This window comes from Pithys albifrons, chromosome 9 (assembly GCF_047495875.1).
Source record: "Pithys albifrons albifrons isolate INPA30051 chromosome 9, PitAlb_v1, whole genome shotgun sequence".
NCBI classification, from domain to species: domain Eukaryota; kingdom Metazoa; phylum Chordata; class Aves; order Passeriformes; family Thamnophilidae; genus Pithys; species Pithys albifrons.
The window spans coordinates 15,444,476-15,455,596 of NC_092466.1; the positions used below are offsets into that span (position 1 = coordinate 15,444,476).

Sequence of the window (11,121 nt, forward strand, 5' to 3'; positions counted from 1 at the left end):
GGGCAGTGCTGGCCTCATCTTACAGGGAGAGTGGTCAGGAGGGTTGAACAATGTTCCTGCTGCCGGGAATAGCTGCCGACTCTGCCTGTCGGCTCCATGTGAGGCCAGTTCTGCTGCCAGGCTGCCATGTGCTGCAGGAGAGGCCAGGCAGCCACCGGAACCGTGGCAGGGCTGCTCGGAGTGTTCCACACCTGAGGTCATCCTCTAAAGCAGCACAGAGGGGCCAGGACTCCTGCCATCCTATGCTGCCCTGCTGCTGGCTGAGAGGTTTCGGGGGACACATTGCCTCCCATGGGAGTGGGTTCCTCCCCCAGTCCCAGGTGCTAGGGAGCCTCAGGCAATGCTGGTGGCTTCTGCAGCATCCCCATCTTCTTTTGCATAGAGATGGGGTGATGGGAGCCATGGGAAACATCTTTGATGCCTAAGGTGGATGACACAGGCGCTTGCCTATGAGATGGCCCTGTATCATGCCCCTGCTCTGCTGAGCCTCTCTTGACTGGCTGCCACAGGTTCTGTGTAGCCCATAACAAGCACAGGGGTCCTGGGCAACCCATGGAGGGGCAGTGGTTCTCTTTAAGAGGGTGTGGGGCTGGAGAGGTGAGTCAGGGCCACCAGAAAGCAGGAGGGTGAGGTCATGGCAAAGCTGCCCCAGTCATGTGGAGCAGCCACAGCTGTTGGTGCCCTTGGGCTGTAGGACAGAGGGGCTGGCAGCATAAAGCCCCACAGCCAGTGGAGCTGCCAACAGCACCAGGAGACAGGACCAGACACTCCCTGCCTGTGGTGGCAGGAGAAAAGGACACATCCTGCACAGGACCGTGTACTTCAGGCAGACATGGAGCTGGACGTGGAACGGGCCAAAGAGCTCATTGAACAGAAGCTGGCAGAGGAGGAGGAAGAGGAGAAGGTGAGTCTATCTGTAGGGCAGGGGGAGCTGCCTGGGCTGTGACAGGGACCTCCACTGCACTGTGTCCATCCTTAGAGATTTGGATGTGAAGAGGCTGGCACCAACCTTGCCATCCAGGGGCATGCAGTGAGGTGGCCAAGGGCTCTCAGGGAGATCAGGTTCCCAACCCGGCAGCTCTTGCCTATGGGGCAGAGCTGAGTAATAGGCAGGTGCTCAGCTGTGCGAGTAGGATGGATGGGCAAGTGCAAGCCCAAGGGCTATCAGGCACCCCACAGACCTCAGCAGCGAGCTGAGAGCTGTACCCAGAGCTGCCTCCACTGGCAGAGTGGGTGTGGAGGTGGTGGGGCTGCTCTGTGCCCAACCAGGACCATGCAACCCAGACTGTGCCCATACAGAAACTCAAAGGGGATGGTGCACGGGAGCCACCAGCCGTGGAGCGGATGAACACACCTGAACTGGAGGAGGAGAAGCGCCATGGCCCCAGGAACTGGGGCCTCGAGGCCATCAAGGTGAGGGGGTTTAGGCACAGCAGAGTGGCAGGGGTGGCTGGGCACAGAGAAGTCAAACAGGGCAATGCGTGTCCTTATCAGGGCCAGGAGAGGGTGCGGAAGAGCTCAGTGGATCTGCGGCGGGAAATCATTGATGTGGGGAGCATCCAGCGACTCATCGAGCTCCGCAAGCAGCGTCGGCAGCGCCGGGCAGAGCGGGCAGCCACCCCTGAGCCCCTCCAGCCACCTGAACTGGAGATTGTACGTCAGTGAGTCGCAGGCTGTGGGAGGGGTCTGCCGGGACAGAGGGTGGAGCACGCACGGGCCACCTCCAGGTCTCCCTGCCAGTCAGAGACCTCCTTGCCGAAGTAGGGCAGGGACCCCTATGTTGTCCCCTTTCCTGTATCCCTGTGATGCCCCAGCCCTGACCCTGTCCCGCTGTCAGGAGGGTCCCGTGGAGCCAGAGACCTTCCTGCGAGCTGCTGTCCAGGGCAAGATGAATATCATCGAGAAGTTTCTGGCAGATGGCGGCCCCCCAGACACATGTGATGAGGTAGCACCCTGACAACCACTGGCTCCCCCTGCCTGTGCCCTGCTGCCATGTCCTACAACCATGCCCTGGCATGCCAGTGGGCAGGGGCTGGGACCCCTGGAACAGGACTGAAGGCACAACCAAACTAGGCTGTGGGAGGATCGATCCATCCACCAATGTGGCACCTTGTTCCCCAGTTCCACCGCACAGCCCTTCACCGCTCCTCGCTGGAGGGACACATGGATATCCTGCAGAAGCTGCTGGACAGTGGGGCCACGGTTGACTTCAGGGACCGGGTGAGGCTGGATCCTGAGCCCAGCTTCGTGCTGGTCTGAATCTCTGGGCATGGTGCAGTCAGAGCTACAGTAGGGCTGAGATCCCTACAGTGGAACAGTGATGTCCCTGCCACAGAGGTGGCTGTGGGCAGGGTTCTGCCAGTTCAGCTTGGGCACAGGGACCATCTGGAGCAGGGGATGGAAACAGGGTGGGAGTGTCCCCTGTGATGACACAGTCTTGTGTGTCCAGCTGGACTGCACTGCTGTGCACTGGGCCTGCCGGGGAGGGCAGCTGGATGCCATCAAGATGCTACAGGACCATGGGGCAGACCTCAATGTGAAGGACAAGGTGAGCAGGGCAGAGCTTGGGGTCACATGGCAGTGGCAGGGGGGGACCCCCTGGGGGACCAGAGCTGGCCCTGTGTTGAGTTAGAATTGGGTGCGGATCCACCCCGATGTCCACCTCTCCCCCCTCTCCAGCTCCTCAGCACTCCCCTCCATGTGGCCACCCGGACGGGACACCTTGACATTGTGGAGCACCTCATCCACTGTGGGGTGGATATCAATGCCTCAGACAGGGTGAGTGCTTCAGCCATGCAAGTAGCACTGGGGGGACAACACTGACCCCTGCCTCCCTTGGTTGACTCCTGCAAGGGCTCCCAGCACCCACAGTGGGACATATCTAGAGGCACACATTCCTGCCCCAAGGTGGTGGCAGCCACAGCCAGGGCTGGGACAGGCCCTGTTCCTTCTGTCTTCATGGGGAGGTGGGTGTACTGTGAGCTGGGAAGAAGTGCTGGGGACAGGCAGGGGTCCCTGTCCCTGGACTACAATCCCCAGTGAGGCTGTGTCACTTGCAGGAAGGTGACACTGCACTGCATGATGCCACACGACTCAGTCGCTACAAGATCATCAAAAAGCTGATCCTGCATGGGGCTGACATGATGGCCAAGAACGAGGTGAGCATGGAGGGCTATCACCAAGGCTATTTGCTGACCCACCATGTCACACAACCCCAGGCCCAGCTTTTCTCTGCCTGCTCTTGCAGGCTGGCAAGACCCCGACAGACCTGGTGCAGCAGTGGCAGCTGGACACACGCCAGGCACTGGAGACCAAGGAGGAGCCACAGGGAGAGATGGAGGTCCCTGCATGATGGCACCAGGAGGGGACCAGGGATCAGGCTCAGCTCCAAGGAGCAGGATCCAGATGAGACTTGTCTGTCAATAAAACTAACAGAGTAGCATTCTACTCCTGAGTGCTATGGGGCTGGGCAGCCTGTGCCAGTGTCGATGGGCCTGGGAAAGCTGGGTTATTCCAGGAGCAGGGTTATCTGGCAGCATGATGAGCCCTGCTTCCTCTCACAAGAACTTGAGTGCTGGTGACATCATGAGGCCAGGTCATAAGTGGTTCAAGGGCAGGACTCCTCACTGCAGGACCTTGGTTGTTCTCTGTCCTTCAAAGTCTCACCTAGGCAAGGTCAGGAAGGAAAAATTCATGGAGGGTACCTCAACCCAAGTCCACATTGTGTTGGTGGCTGGGACTGTGCCAGAGAGCAGCAATCACATACCTGCTGGGCAGCCACTCTGTCGGGCTGGATGACTGCTTGTCCTCCTGCCTTTGGCTCTGGAGCCATTCCTGGGGACATGTGGTCCCTTCACAAGCTGGGACCCTTCTGCTGAGTGCAGTGCTCACTGCTCCCTAAGCAGAAATGCTCCTGCTCATCCATTTACAGGAGACCATACATCAACAGCTGAGGCAGGTGATCCCTGACCACAGCCCCAGGACTGCCCAAAATGCCTGGTCCCTCCCTGTCCCTGCAGCCCGGCCCCATAGAGATGGCTGCTAGGGCTGGCAAGCAGAAAGGAGTGCGCAGCTAGGGTGGCTGGGGCTGGCCGGGGCTGGCCTGGAGGGGTGCTGAGCTCCTGCAGCCAGGTTCTGGACTGGGGAAGAGCATCCTGAGCTCACCTGGTACCACCCCCATGTCATCTGTCCAGCAGGGTTTCGTGGGTCTCTCACGTGCCCCATCAAACATTAACAGCCCCTCAGCAGGGCAGGCGGCACATCTAGCAGCAGCACCCAGACACCATGGCACTCAGCACCTGCCTCACCTCATCCCTCCGGCCCACCCTGGCAGCGCTGCGCTGGGCAGCCCCCAGGCAGTGCCGGAGGCTCAGCACTCCCCAGAGACCAGAGCACTCACTCGACCTCAGGGGCATCTTCCCACCCCTCGCCACTCCCTTCTCACCCACACAGGAGGTGGACTATGCTCAGCTGAAGGGGAACTTGTCCCGCTATGCCAACATCCCCTTCCGAGGTAAGTTTTGCCCACTGTCCCTCTCCATGCAGGCTCCTGTCGGATCCCTGTCCACCACAGAGCCTGTGTGGCAGTGCGCAGGCAGCCTGCCAGCTTCCAAAGGGTGTTCAGCCTCCAGCTGGACTTTGCTCCGGAGCTGGCAGCCTCTCAGGTGACCTGCCTGAGGCCCTTTGCATGGCTTGCACACATCCTCCACATGTAGTGACAGGCTTGCCTCTACCCTATGTCCTATGGGTGTGCTTGCACTCCTCTGCACAGTCACACACACCCATGAGATATGTGTCTCTTGATTTCTCAGGATTGATGGGTGATAGAAGAGGGCCTGCAAGAGGCTGGGGGTGGCAAGGATGTACCTCAGTGTCTCCTCTCTTCTGACCAGGAAGTCTGGGGCTTCGGGGATGTAGGCATGAGAGGACACACTGGGGGTTGCAGAGTCCTGCCTAGGTGCCAGCAGCAAAGGGAGTGAGTGTGATGGGGGTAACCGGCGGCCTTGGCACTTTGCTTGTGTGCCTGACCCCTGCCCTCCCCACACTGGTGTTCCAGGGCTGGTGGTGCTGGGCTCCAATGGGGAGTATCCCTACCTGGCACCCTGTGAGCGGCTGGAGGTGGTGAGCTGCGTGCGCCAGGCTCTGCCCAGGGACCGCCTGCTGCTGGCTGGTTCAGGCTGTGAATGTAAGTGCCTGTGTGGGCAGTGGGGGGAGAGCATGCATCTCCCCCTTGGCACCTCTCACCCCTCTGCCTCGTCCCCAGCCACTCAGGCCACCATCGAGCTGACGGTCAGCATGGCAGAGGCAGGGGCTGACGTGGCGCTGGTTGTAACACCCTGCTATTACCGGGGGGCTATGACCAGCGCTGCCCTCGTCCATCACTACACGGAGGTGAGCCATGTCTGGGGCCTGCAGGCAGCCCCAGCTGGAGCAGCAGCATGGGAAGCATGCCCAACATGTCTTCAGCCCACCCTGACTGCTGAGCTCTGCCTGGCTGCCTGCAGGTTGGCGATGCATCACCCATCCCTGTGGTGCTCTACAGCGTCCCTGCCAACACTGGCCTAGACCTGCCCATGGAGGCTGTCGTCACCCTAGCTCAGCACTCCAACATCATTGGGATCAAGGACAGCGGTGGGGATGTGAGTGGAGCAGGCCTTTCTTTCTCAGGGCTGGCCACCACCAAACCTGGCCCCAAGTTGGAACTGGGGAGCTGGGACTTGCACCCCTTCCCCAGACCCCAGGGCTGCTGGCAGGAACCATGCAGTGAGGGGAACCAGGCAATACCTGCTCCAGGACACAGCGTGTCTCTCCCCAGATCACCCGCATGGGGCTGATGGTCCACAAGACAAGGCAGGAGGATTTCCAGGTGCTAGCAGGATCAGCCGGCTTCCTGCTGGCAAGCTATGCTGTGGGTAGGTGCAGCTGCCCCTCCCTGGCTGGGGGTACAGGGTACTGCCCTGGGGACACTGGCAGGGACTGGCAGGTGGGCAGAGGGAGGCAGATGAGGGGCAGTGATGCCTGGGAGGTGCTGGCTGGGCACAGCATGCCGAGCTGGCTGCCAGTGTGCCCCGGTGTTTCTAGGTGCGTCTGGGGGAGTCTGTGCCCTTGCCAACATCCTGGGGGCCCCACTGTGCCAGCTGGACCACCTGTGCCGAGAGGGCCAGTGGCAGGAGGCCCGTGAACTGCAGCACCGTCTCATCGAGCCCAACATAGCCGTGAGCAGGCAGCACCCCTGGGATGCTGAGGGGAGGGGCTGCCAGGCCATGGCAGAACCAGAGGGAGGCAAAGGATGGAAGTCTCTGGGGCTGCAGGGGGTGGAGCGGTGGTCTAGGGGGACAGGATGGCATAGCAGCTGGTCATGTGCTGAGCCAGGTGGGAGGTGAGAGGGTGGGAAATGCCAGCCCTGCCATGTTAAGGAACTGCAAGTCCACTGGCAGGAGGCATCCGTCTGACCCACCATGAGAGCCTTGCTGGCTACTTACAGGGAATAATGGTGGGGAAGAGCGAGTCCTACCCAGACCCCCCACCCCACAGGAGCAGACTGTCCCTGCTGCAATGAGCTCACTGTGCCAGAGGCCTGCTCCCCTGCACAGCTGTGCTCTGCACCCCCACCCTATGGTGGGTAGTTCATGGGGTGTTGCAGTCACTCCACACCATGCCCAGCCTTGCAGGCCCATATGGAGAGGGCAGGAGTGATGGTGAGCAAGGAGCAGGAGCTGCAAAGCAGAGCCCACAGAGCATGCTGGCCCATGGGAGCTAGCAAGCCCCTGCATCCTCGCTCCCACAGGTCACCCGCCAGTTTGGGATACCGGGGCTGAAGAAGGCCATGGAGTGGTTTGGCTACTATGGGGGACCCTGCCGTGCACCCCTGGCCCCACTGAGCCCTGCCCAGGTTGAAGAGCTGAGGAGCACCTTCAGCACCAATGGCTGGTTGTGAGGCATCCCCCACCTACCCCTTCCCACACCAGGAAGGCACGGGATCCAGGGACCCCAGGAATCAGGGACATGGTGGGGACACAGCAAGTGGTGAGGAGAAAGCCATCCATGTCACTCTTTCATGTTGGACAGGGCTGTGCTGGGCAGAGTGGGTAAGGGGGACAACCCCTAGCCAGGCTACATCCCTGCCAGCACCCAAGGTCCTTTTGTCCTCACCTGGGAAGGGGCGGATCCTTGTGCCATTAATAAACCTGCTGTCTTCCCTGTGTGTCTGCAGTCTTGCCTGCACAAGCCCCCCACCCCATCCCTGCTCCCAGCAAAAAGGACGTGGCATGGGCGTTTGGCAACATGGTTTACTCAGCTGAGTCCTGTGCAGGCAGCAGCACAAGGCAGGGTCACGAAAAGGCACGGGACTGGTGTGGGTACAGACCAGCAGGGAGGGCATGGCCCCTGCAGCCCTGCACCAGGCAGTGAGGACTGCTGGGACCCAGTGCCACAGCCAGGCAGACCGCACCAGGGGGTGAAGGTGAGCATGCAGCAGGGATATGAAGGATGCATGTGGAGAGCAAAATAGGGAGCTCTGTGTCCCCTGCCTGCCCCTTCACCATGCCTCGATCCCCTCCCACCCTGCCGAGGCCCCACGTTCCAGCCTTGCCATCCCACACAGACCTGCTTGTGCCCCTCATCCCAGGCTTCTGCTGACCCTGCTCCTGGCTCACCATTGCTCCCACCCTTCACCAGTGTGCAGCAGATATGAGCCAGGCTGGGCATCCCCCTTGGTGGGGATGCTGCTGCTGATGTCCCCAAGGCAGTGGGTGAGGTGGATTGGCACAGGGATGAGGGGAACACAGCCCATCAGCTAGCCTTGAGAGCAGTCTGGGTTCTTCGGGGACACCATGTCACCCTACCCAGGGCATGCAGGAGGATGGCCAGTCAACCAGAGTTGAGGGTGCAGGCCACAGGGTGCCTAGGGTGCCCATCCTGTCTTTGGACCAGGGCAGTGAAATGAGCCAGGAGATGCCCCTCTGGGGTCTCATGGTCCAGCCAGCAGCTCCTGGGCAAGGCACCCTGTCAGTGGGGTCAGGAACCAGCCCCTACCCCCCTGCTCCATCCTCTGCAGCAGGCTTGCAGCCCTAGTGGTCCACAGTCTTCCTGGGGAGGCAGAGAGGCCAAGCCCCAGCAACACTGCCCTCCTGCTGCTCCAGCAGGTGCCAAGGCTACAGCCAGAAAGAGAAGGCACCACGGCTGCCCCAGGGCACTTGGGTGGAGAGTGGAGGGTCCCATCCCCTCCAGAGGCAGGGGTTTGGCGGGAGGATGCTTGGTGGGGACAACGTGCAAGGAGGCACCCAGCAGTGCCACATCCCTGCACCAGGGCCAGCAGGGTCAGACAGTGCCCAAGAAGGAGGGTCCCTGCTCTGGCAGGAGGGGATGTGGGACACCATCATGCTGTCAGGTTGTGGGCAGACTTGGAGGCACCCTGGGCCCTCTGGATGATGGCTGTGCATTTCTCCCGCCGCAGCAGCTTGTTGTTCTCAAAGAAGCCCTCGTTGCGGGGCACCCCGTGGGAGCCATCAGGGAAGGTCAAGAGACCTGGGGAGAGGAGGGAAGGGCTAGGAGTGAAAGGGCAGGGAGCAGCACCCACTGGGGATGTGGCCAGGGATGGAGGAACAAACTGGGAGGTGCTGGAAGGGGCTGTGCTGAGCAGGAGCTGTGTGGATGCCTGCACCATGCCACCAGGCACTCACCAAAGCCGTACACACGCCCGCCTTTGAACTCGCCCTCAAAGGTCATGTTGTCGCAGCGGGTGAAGACTCCAACGCCGTTGAACTTGCCCTGCACAAACTCCCCCTCATACCTGTGTGGGAGGAGCTCCTGAGGCAGCAGCCCCCTTCAGGAAGTGGGGATGTCTAGGGAGGTGTATCCAGGACTGCTCACCTGGAGCCGTCAGAGAAGGTGAGAACACCGCAGCCATGGAACAGTCCATTCTCAAAGTGCCCCACGTAAGAGGTGCCATCGGCAAACGTCAGCTGCCCAATGCCATGCCTGCGACCTAGGTAAGGGCAGAAATGGGCAGTGCTGGACAGCGGCAGGATCTACCACTGTGTGGATCTGGGCAGGGTTGTGGGGGCTGTTTGTCTCACAGCACAGAGGGCACCATCCCCTCCGGCCCCATCTCACCTTCCTTCCACTCGCCACGGTACTCCTCCCCACTGGAGTAGGTGAAGGAGCCTTTAGTGAGGGTCATGGCAACAGCCTCCAGCACAGCAGGGCAAGAGCTGGCAGGGAGAGACACAGATAGCTGCTGGGCAGGGAGAGCAGTCTGGCTTACCCAGAGCCCCTGCATCACCTCCTCTCACAGAGAGGCAGCTGTCTGCCCTGGGCTGGCTCAGCCGGGGCATGGTGCAGATGAGGAGCTGACCCCAGGAGCACAGCCGCCCTGCCCTGGCTCTGAAACCCCAGCCGCCAGGTTCGGGTTGCTGCCCGCCCCACTGCAGGGCTCAGGACAATGTGAGCGCACGGGGGTCACAGCCCTGTGAAACGTGAGTGAGCGGCAGGATGACGAGGATGGCAGGAGTTGGCTGCCTCCAGTTTGGTGCTCTGGCAGAACCCCAGGGGTCCTGCACCATGCAGGCTCAGGCCAGGGGCCACCCGCAGCTGTGCTGGGGTAGTCCCAGGCAGAAACAGGCCTTTTGAAGAGGAGATCTTGAGCTGTGCTCAGTGCCAGGTCTTCAGGGGAGGGAACAGAGAGCTTGTGGGGTTTCCAGCTCGAGCATTAAGGATGGCCACTCCTCCTAAGAGGGACAGTGGAGAGAGGACACTGGGGCTTCAGGGCTGTGCTTTGCTACCCAGGGTTTGCAAACCTGCCTGCCGACAGCAAACAGTTTCTGGAGACTGTACACCCCACGCAGCACAGCTGTTCCCAGCATAGAGGGAAGGCATCAGCACGGAGACGGCCCCGCAGGCGGGCTGGGCGCTGCTTCTCCAGCAGCTGCCGGTGCGGCTCAGCGTATGACGGGACGAGGCTCCTCGCATCCAAACTGGGTGTATCTGCTCACACCTGGCTGCTCAACACCCGGGCAGTGCGACCCGAGCCACGCGAACCCGGGACCACAGCAGGAACTTGCCAAGGCTTTGTGTCCAGAGAAATGGCCTCAGGCAAGGCGAGCAGCGACTGAACAGTGCTCTCTGCTGATGGCAGCGCCCGGGAGCTCATCGCCGGCTCCCAGCCCGCAGCCTGCCCAGCCGTGCCAGGCGGAGGAGCGGGTGCTGTGGGGTGTGCGACACTCCACCGGGGCATGGGCAGCACCGGCCCCACGAGCTCCTGCCCTCCCCGCATCCAGACGTGCCCGTAGCGGGCACCGACCGCCCAGAGCTGCGCGCACCGTGCCCGCAGCGAGCGGGGACACCGCGCCCGGCACGGCCCGAGTCGCGCACGAGGCCGAAGGGGGCGCGACAACCCCTGGAAAAGGCTGTGCCCGTGCCACGCACCCGCGGGGGATGCGCGCACGACCCTCCCGGGGAGTGTGCCCGGAGGTGTGACCGCACCCACGGGGGATGCGCTCACAGCCTGCCGTGTCAATGCACCCACACCCTGCCGTGTCCATGCACCCACGGCTGATGCACCCACACCCTGCCGTGTCCATGCACCCACACCCTGCCATGTCCATGCACCGACGGCTGATGCACACACGCACCACCAGCGGGACACTCGTGGCGATGCTCGTGGCCCCGGTGCCTGCCCAGGGGCGGTGCGGGCGGCGCAGGACCCGCGGCCCGCGCTCACCTGGCTCCGCGCCGTCCGCCCACACCGCTCCCCACCGTGTCCCGCCGAGGGGCGGTGGCCGCGCCACCGCCCCTGCCAGCACCCGCCCCACCGGGCTGTGCCAGCCGCCAGCGTCCATCCTAGCTCGCCGTTGGCTGTCTCCACGGCAACCGGTAGCAACGCGACTGCTCATTGGCTAGCTCCGTAGCACACCCTCGCCGGCCGCCATCTTTATGTGGGGCAAGACGCTCCCTACCCTGGGCGTGACTGCGGAGGGGCACCTCCGCCCTGCCGCCATTTTTGTGAAGGGCAGCACTGGGCGCCGCCGTTCTAGAGCGGCCATTTTGGTGTGGGGCACTGGCGCCAGCCGCTACGGCGTGGGCTGTGAGGGACGCGAACCCCCGACGGCCTCCCAGGACGAG

General features: G+C 62.2%; 3 protein-coding genes across 6 annotated transcripts; 2 read left to right on the plus strand and 1 right to left on the minus strand.

The window, feature by feature from the left end:
- The first annotated feature begins 832 nt into the window (after positions 1–832).
- On the plus strand, positions 833–3,500 carry ANKRD2 (ankyrin repeat domain 2). Of its 2 annotated transcripts, XM_071563699.1 has the most exons (9): positions 833–904; positions 1,300–1,413; positions 1,495–1,653; positions 1,838–1,945; positions 2,122–2,220; positions 2,450–2,548; positions 2,680–2,778; positions 3,060–3,158; positions 3,248–3,500. In XM_071563699.1, the coding sequence occupies exons 1-9, from the start codon at positions 833–835 to the stop codon at positions 3,350–3,352; spliced, it is 954 nt and encodes a 317-aa protein (XP_071419800.1). In that variant the 3' UTR covers positions 3,353–3,500. The 2 variants fall into 2 exon arrangements, with proteins under 2 accessions (XP_071419800.1, XP_071419801.1); XM_071563700.1 differs by lacking the exon at positions 2,680–2,778.
- Positions 3,501–4,240: 740 nt separating this feature from the next.
- HOGA1 (4-hydroxy-2-oxoglutarate aldolase 1) lies at positions 4,241–7,204 on the plus strand. The gene is made up of 7 exons (XM_071563720.1): positions 4,241–4,513; positions 5,057–5,185; positions 5,264–5,391; positions 5,505–5,639; positions 5,816–5,912; positions 6,082–6,215; positions 6,788–7,204. Exons 1-7 carry the CDS (start codon positions 4,285–4,287, stop codon positions 6,935–6,937), a joined length of 1,002 nt encoding a protein of 333 aa, XP_071419821.1. The 5' UTR covers positions 4,241–4,284; the 3' UTR covers positions 6,938–7,204.
- Positions 7,205–7,274: 70 nt separating this feature from the next.
- On the minus strand, positions 7,275–10,801 carry MORN4 (MORN repeat containing 4). Of its 3 annotated transcripts, none has more exons than XM_071564338.1 (5): positions 10,721–10,801; positions 9,115–9,212; positions 8,872–8,986; positions 8,682–8,791; positions 7,275–8,526 (listed from the first exon to the last, which is right to left on the minus strand). In XM_071564338.1, the coding sequence occupies exons 2-5, from the start codon at positions 9,179–9,181 to the stop codon at positions 8,378–8,380; spliced, it is 441 nt and encodes a 146-aa protein (XP_071420439.1). In that variant the 5' UTR covers positions 9,182–9,212; positions 10,721–10,801; the 3' UTR covers positions 7,275–8,377. The 3 variants fall into 3 exon arrangements, with proteins under 3 accessions (XP_071420439.1, XP_071420440.1, XP_071420437.1); XM_071564339.1 differs by having other exon boundaries at positions 10,632–10,776; XM_071564336.1 differs by lacking the exon at positions 10,721–10,801 and having other exon boundaries at positions 9,115–10,605.
- Between the last annotated feature and the right edge of the window lie 320 nt (positions 10,802–11,121).

Excerpts from the sequence above, each read along its gene's own strand:
- ANKRD2 (XM_071563699.1), top strand. The coding sequence starts at position 833 with ATGGAGCTGGACGTGGAACGGGCCAAAGAGCTCATTGAACAGAAGCTG. Across the intron at positions 905-1,299 it reads AGGAGGAGGAAGAGGAGAAG|AAACTCAAAGGGGATGGTGC; the intron begins GTGAGTCTATCT and ends GTGCCCATACAG. Across the intron at positions 3,159-3,247 it reads ACATGATGGCCAAGAACGAG|GCTGGCAAGACCCCGACAGA; the intron begins GTGAGCATGGAG and ends CTGCTCTTGCAG.
- HOGA1 (XM_071563720.1), top strand. The coding sequence starts at position 4,285 with ATGGCACTCAGCACCTGCCTCACCTCATCCCTCCGGCCCACCCTGGCA. Across the intron at positions 5,186-5,263 it reads GGCTGGTTCAGGCTGTGAAT|CCACTCAGGCCACCATCGAG; the intron begins GTAAGTGCCTGT and ends CCTCGTCCCCAG. Across the intron at positions 5,392-5,504 it reads TCGTCCATCACTACACGGAG|GTTGGCGATGCATCACCCAT; the intron begins GTGAGCCATGTC and ends GGCTGCCTGCAG.
- MORN4 (XM_071564336.1), bottom strand. The coding sequence starts at position 9,280 with ATGCAGGGGCTCTGGGTAAGCCAGACTGCTCTCCCTGCCCAGCAGCTA. Across the intron at positions 8,987-9,114 it reads CCGTGGCGAGTGGAAGGAAG|GTCGCAGGCATGGCATTGGG; the intron begins GTGAGATGGGGC and ends GCCCTTACCTAG. Across the intron at positions 8,792-8,871 it reads ACCTTCTCTGACGGCTCCAG|GTATGAGGGGGAGTTTGTGC; the intron begins GTGAGCAGTCCT and ends CCTCCCACACAG.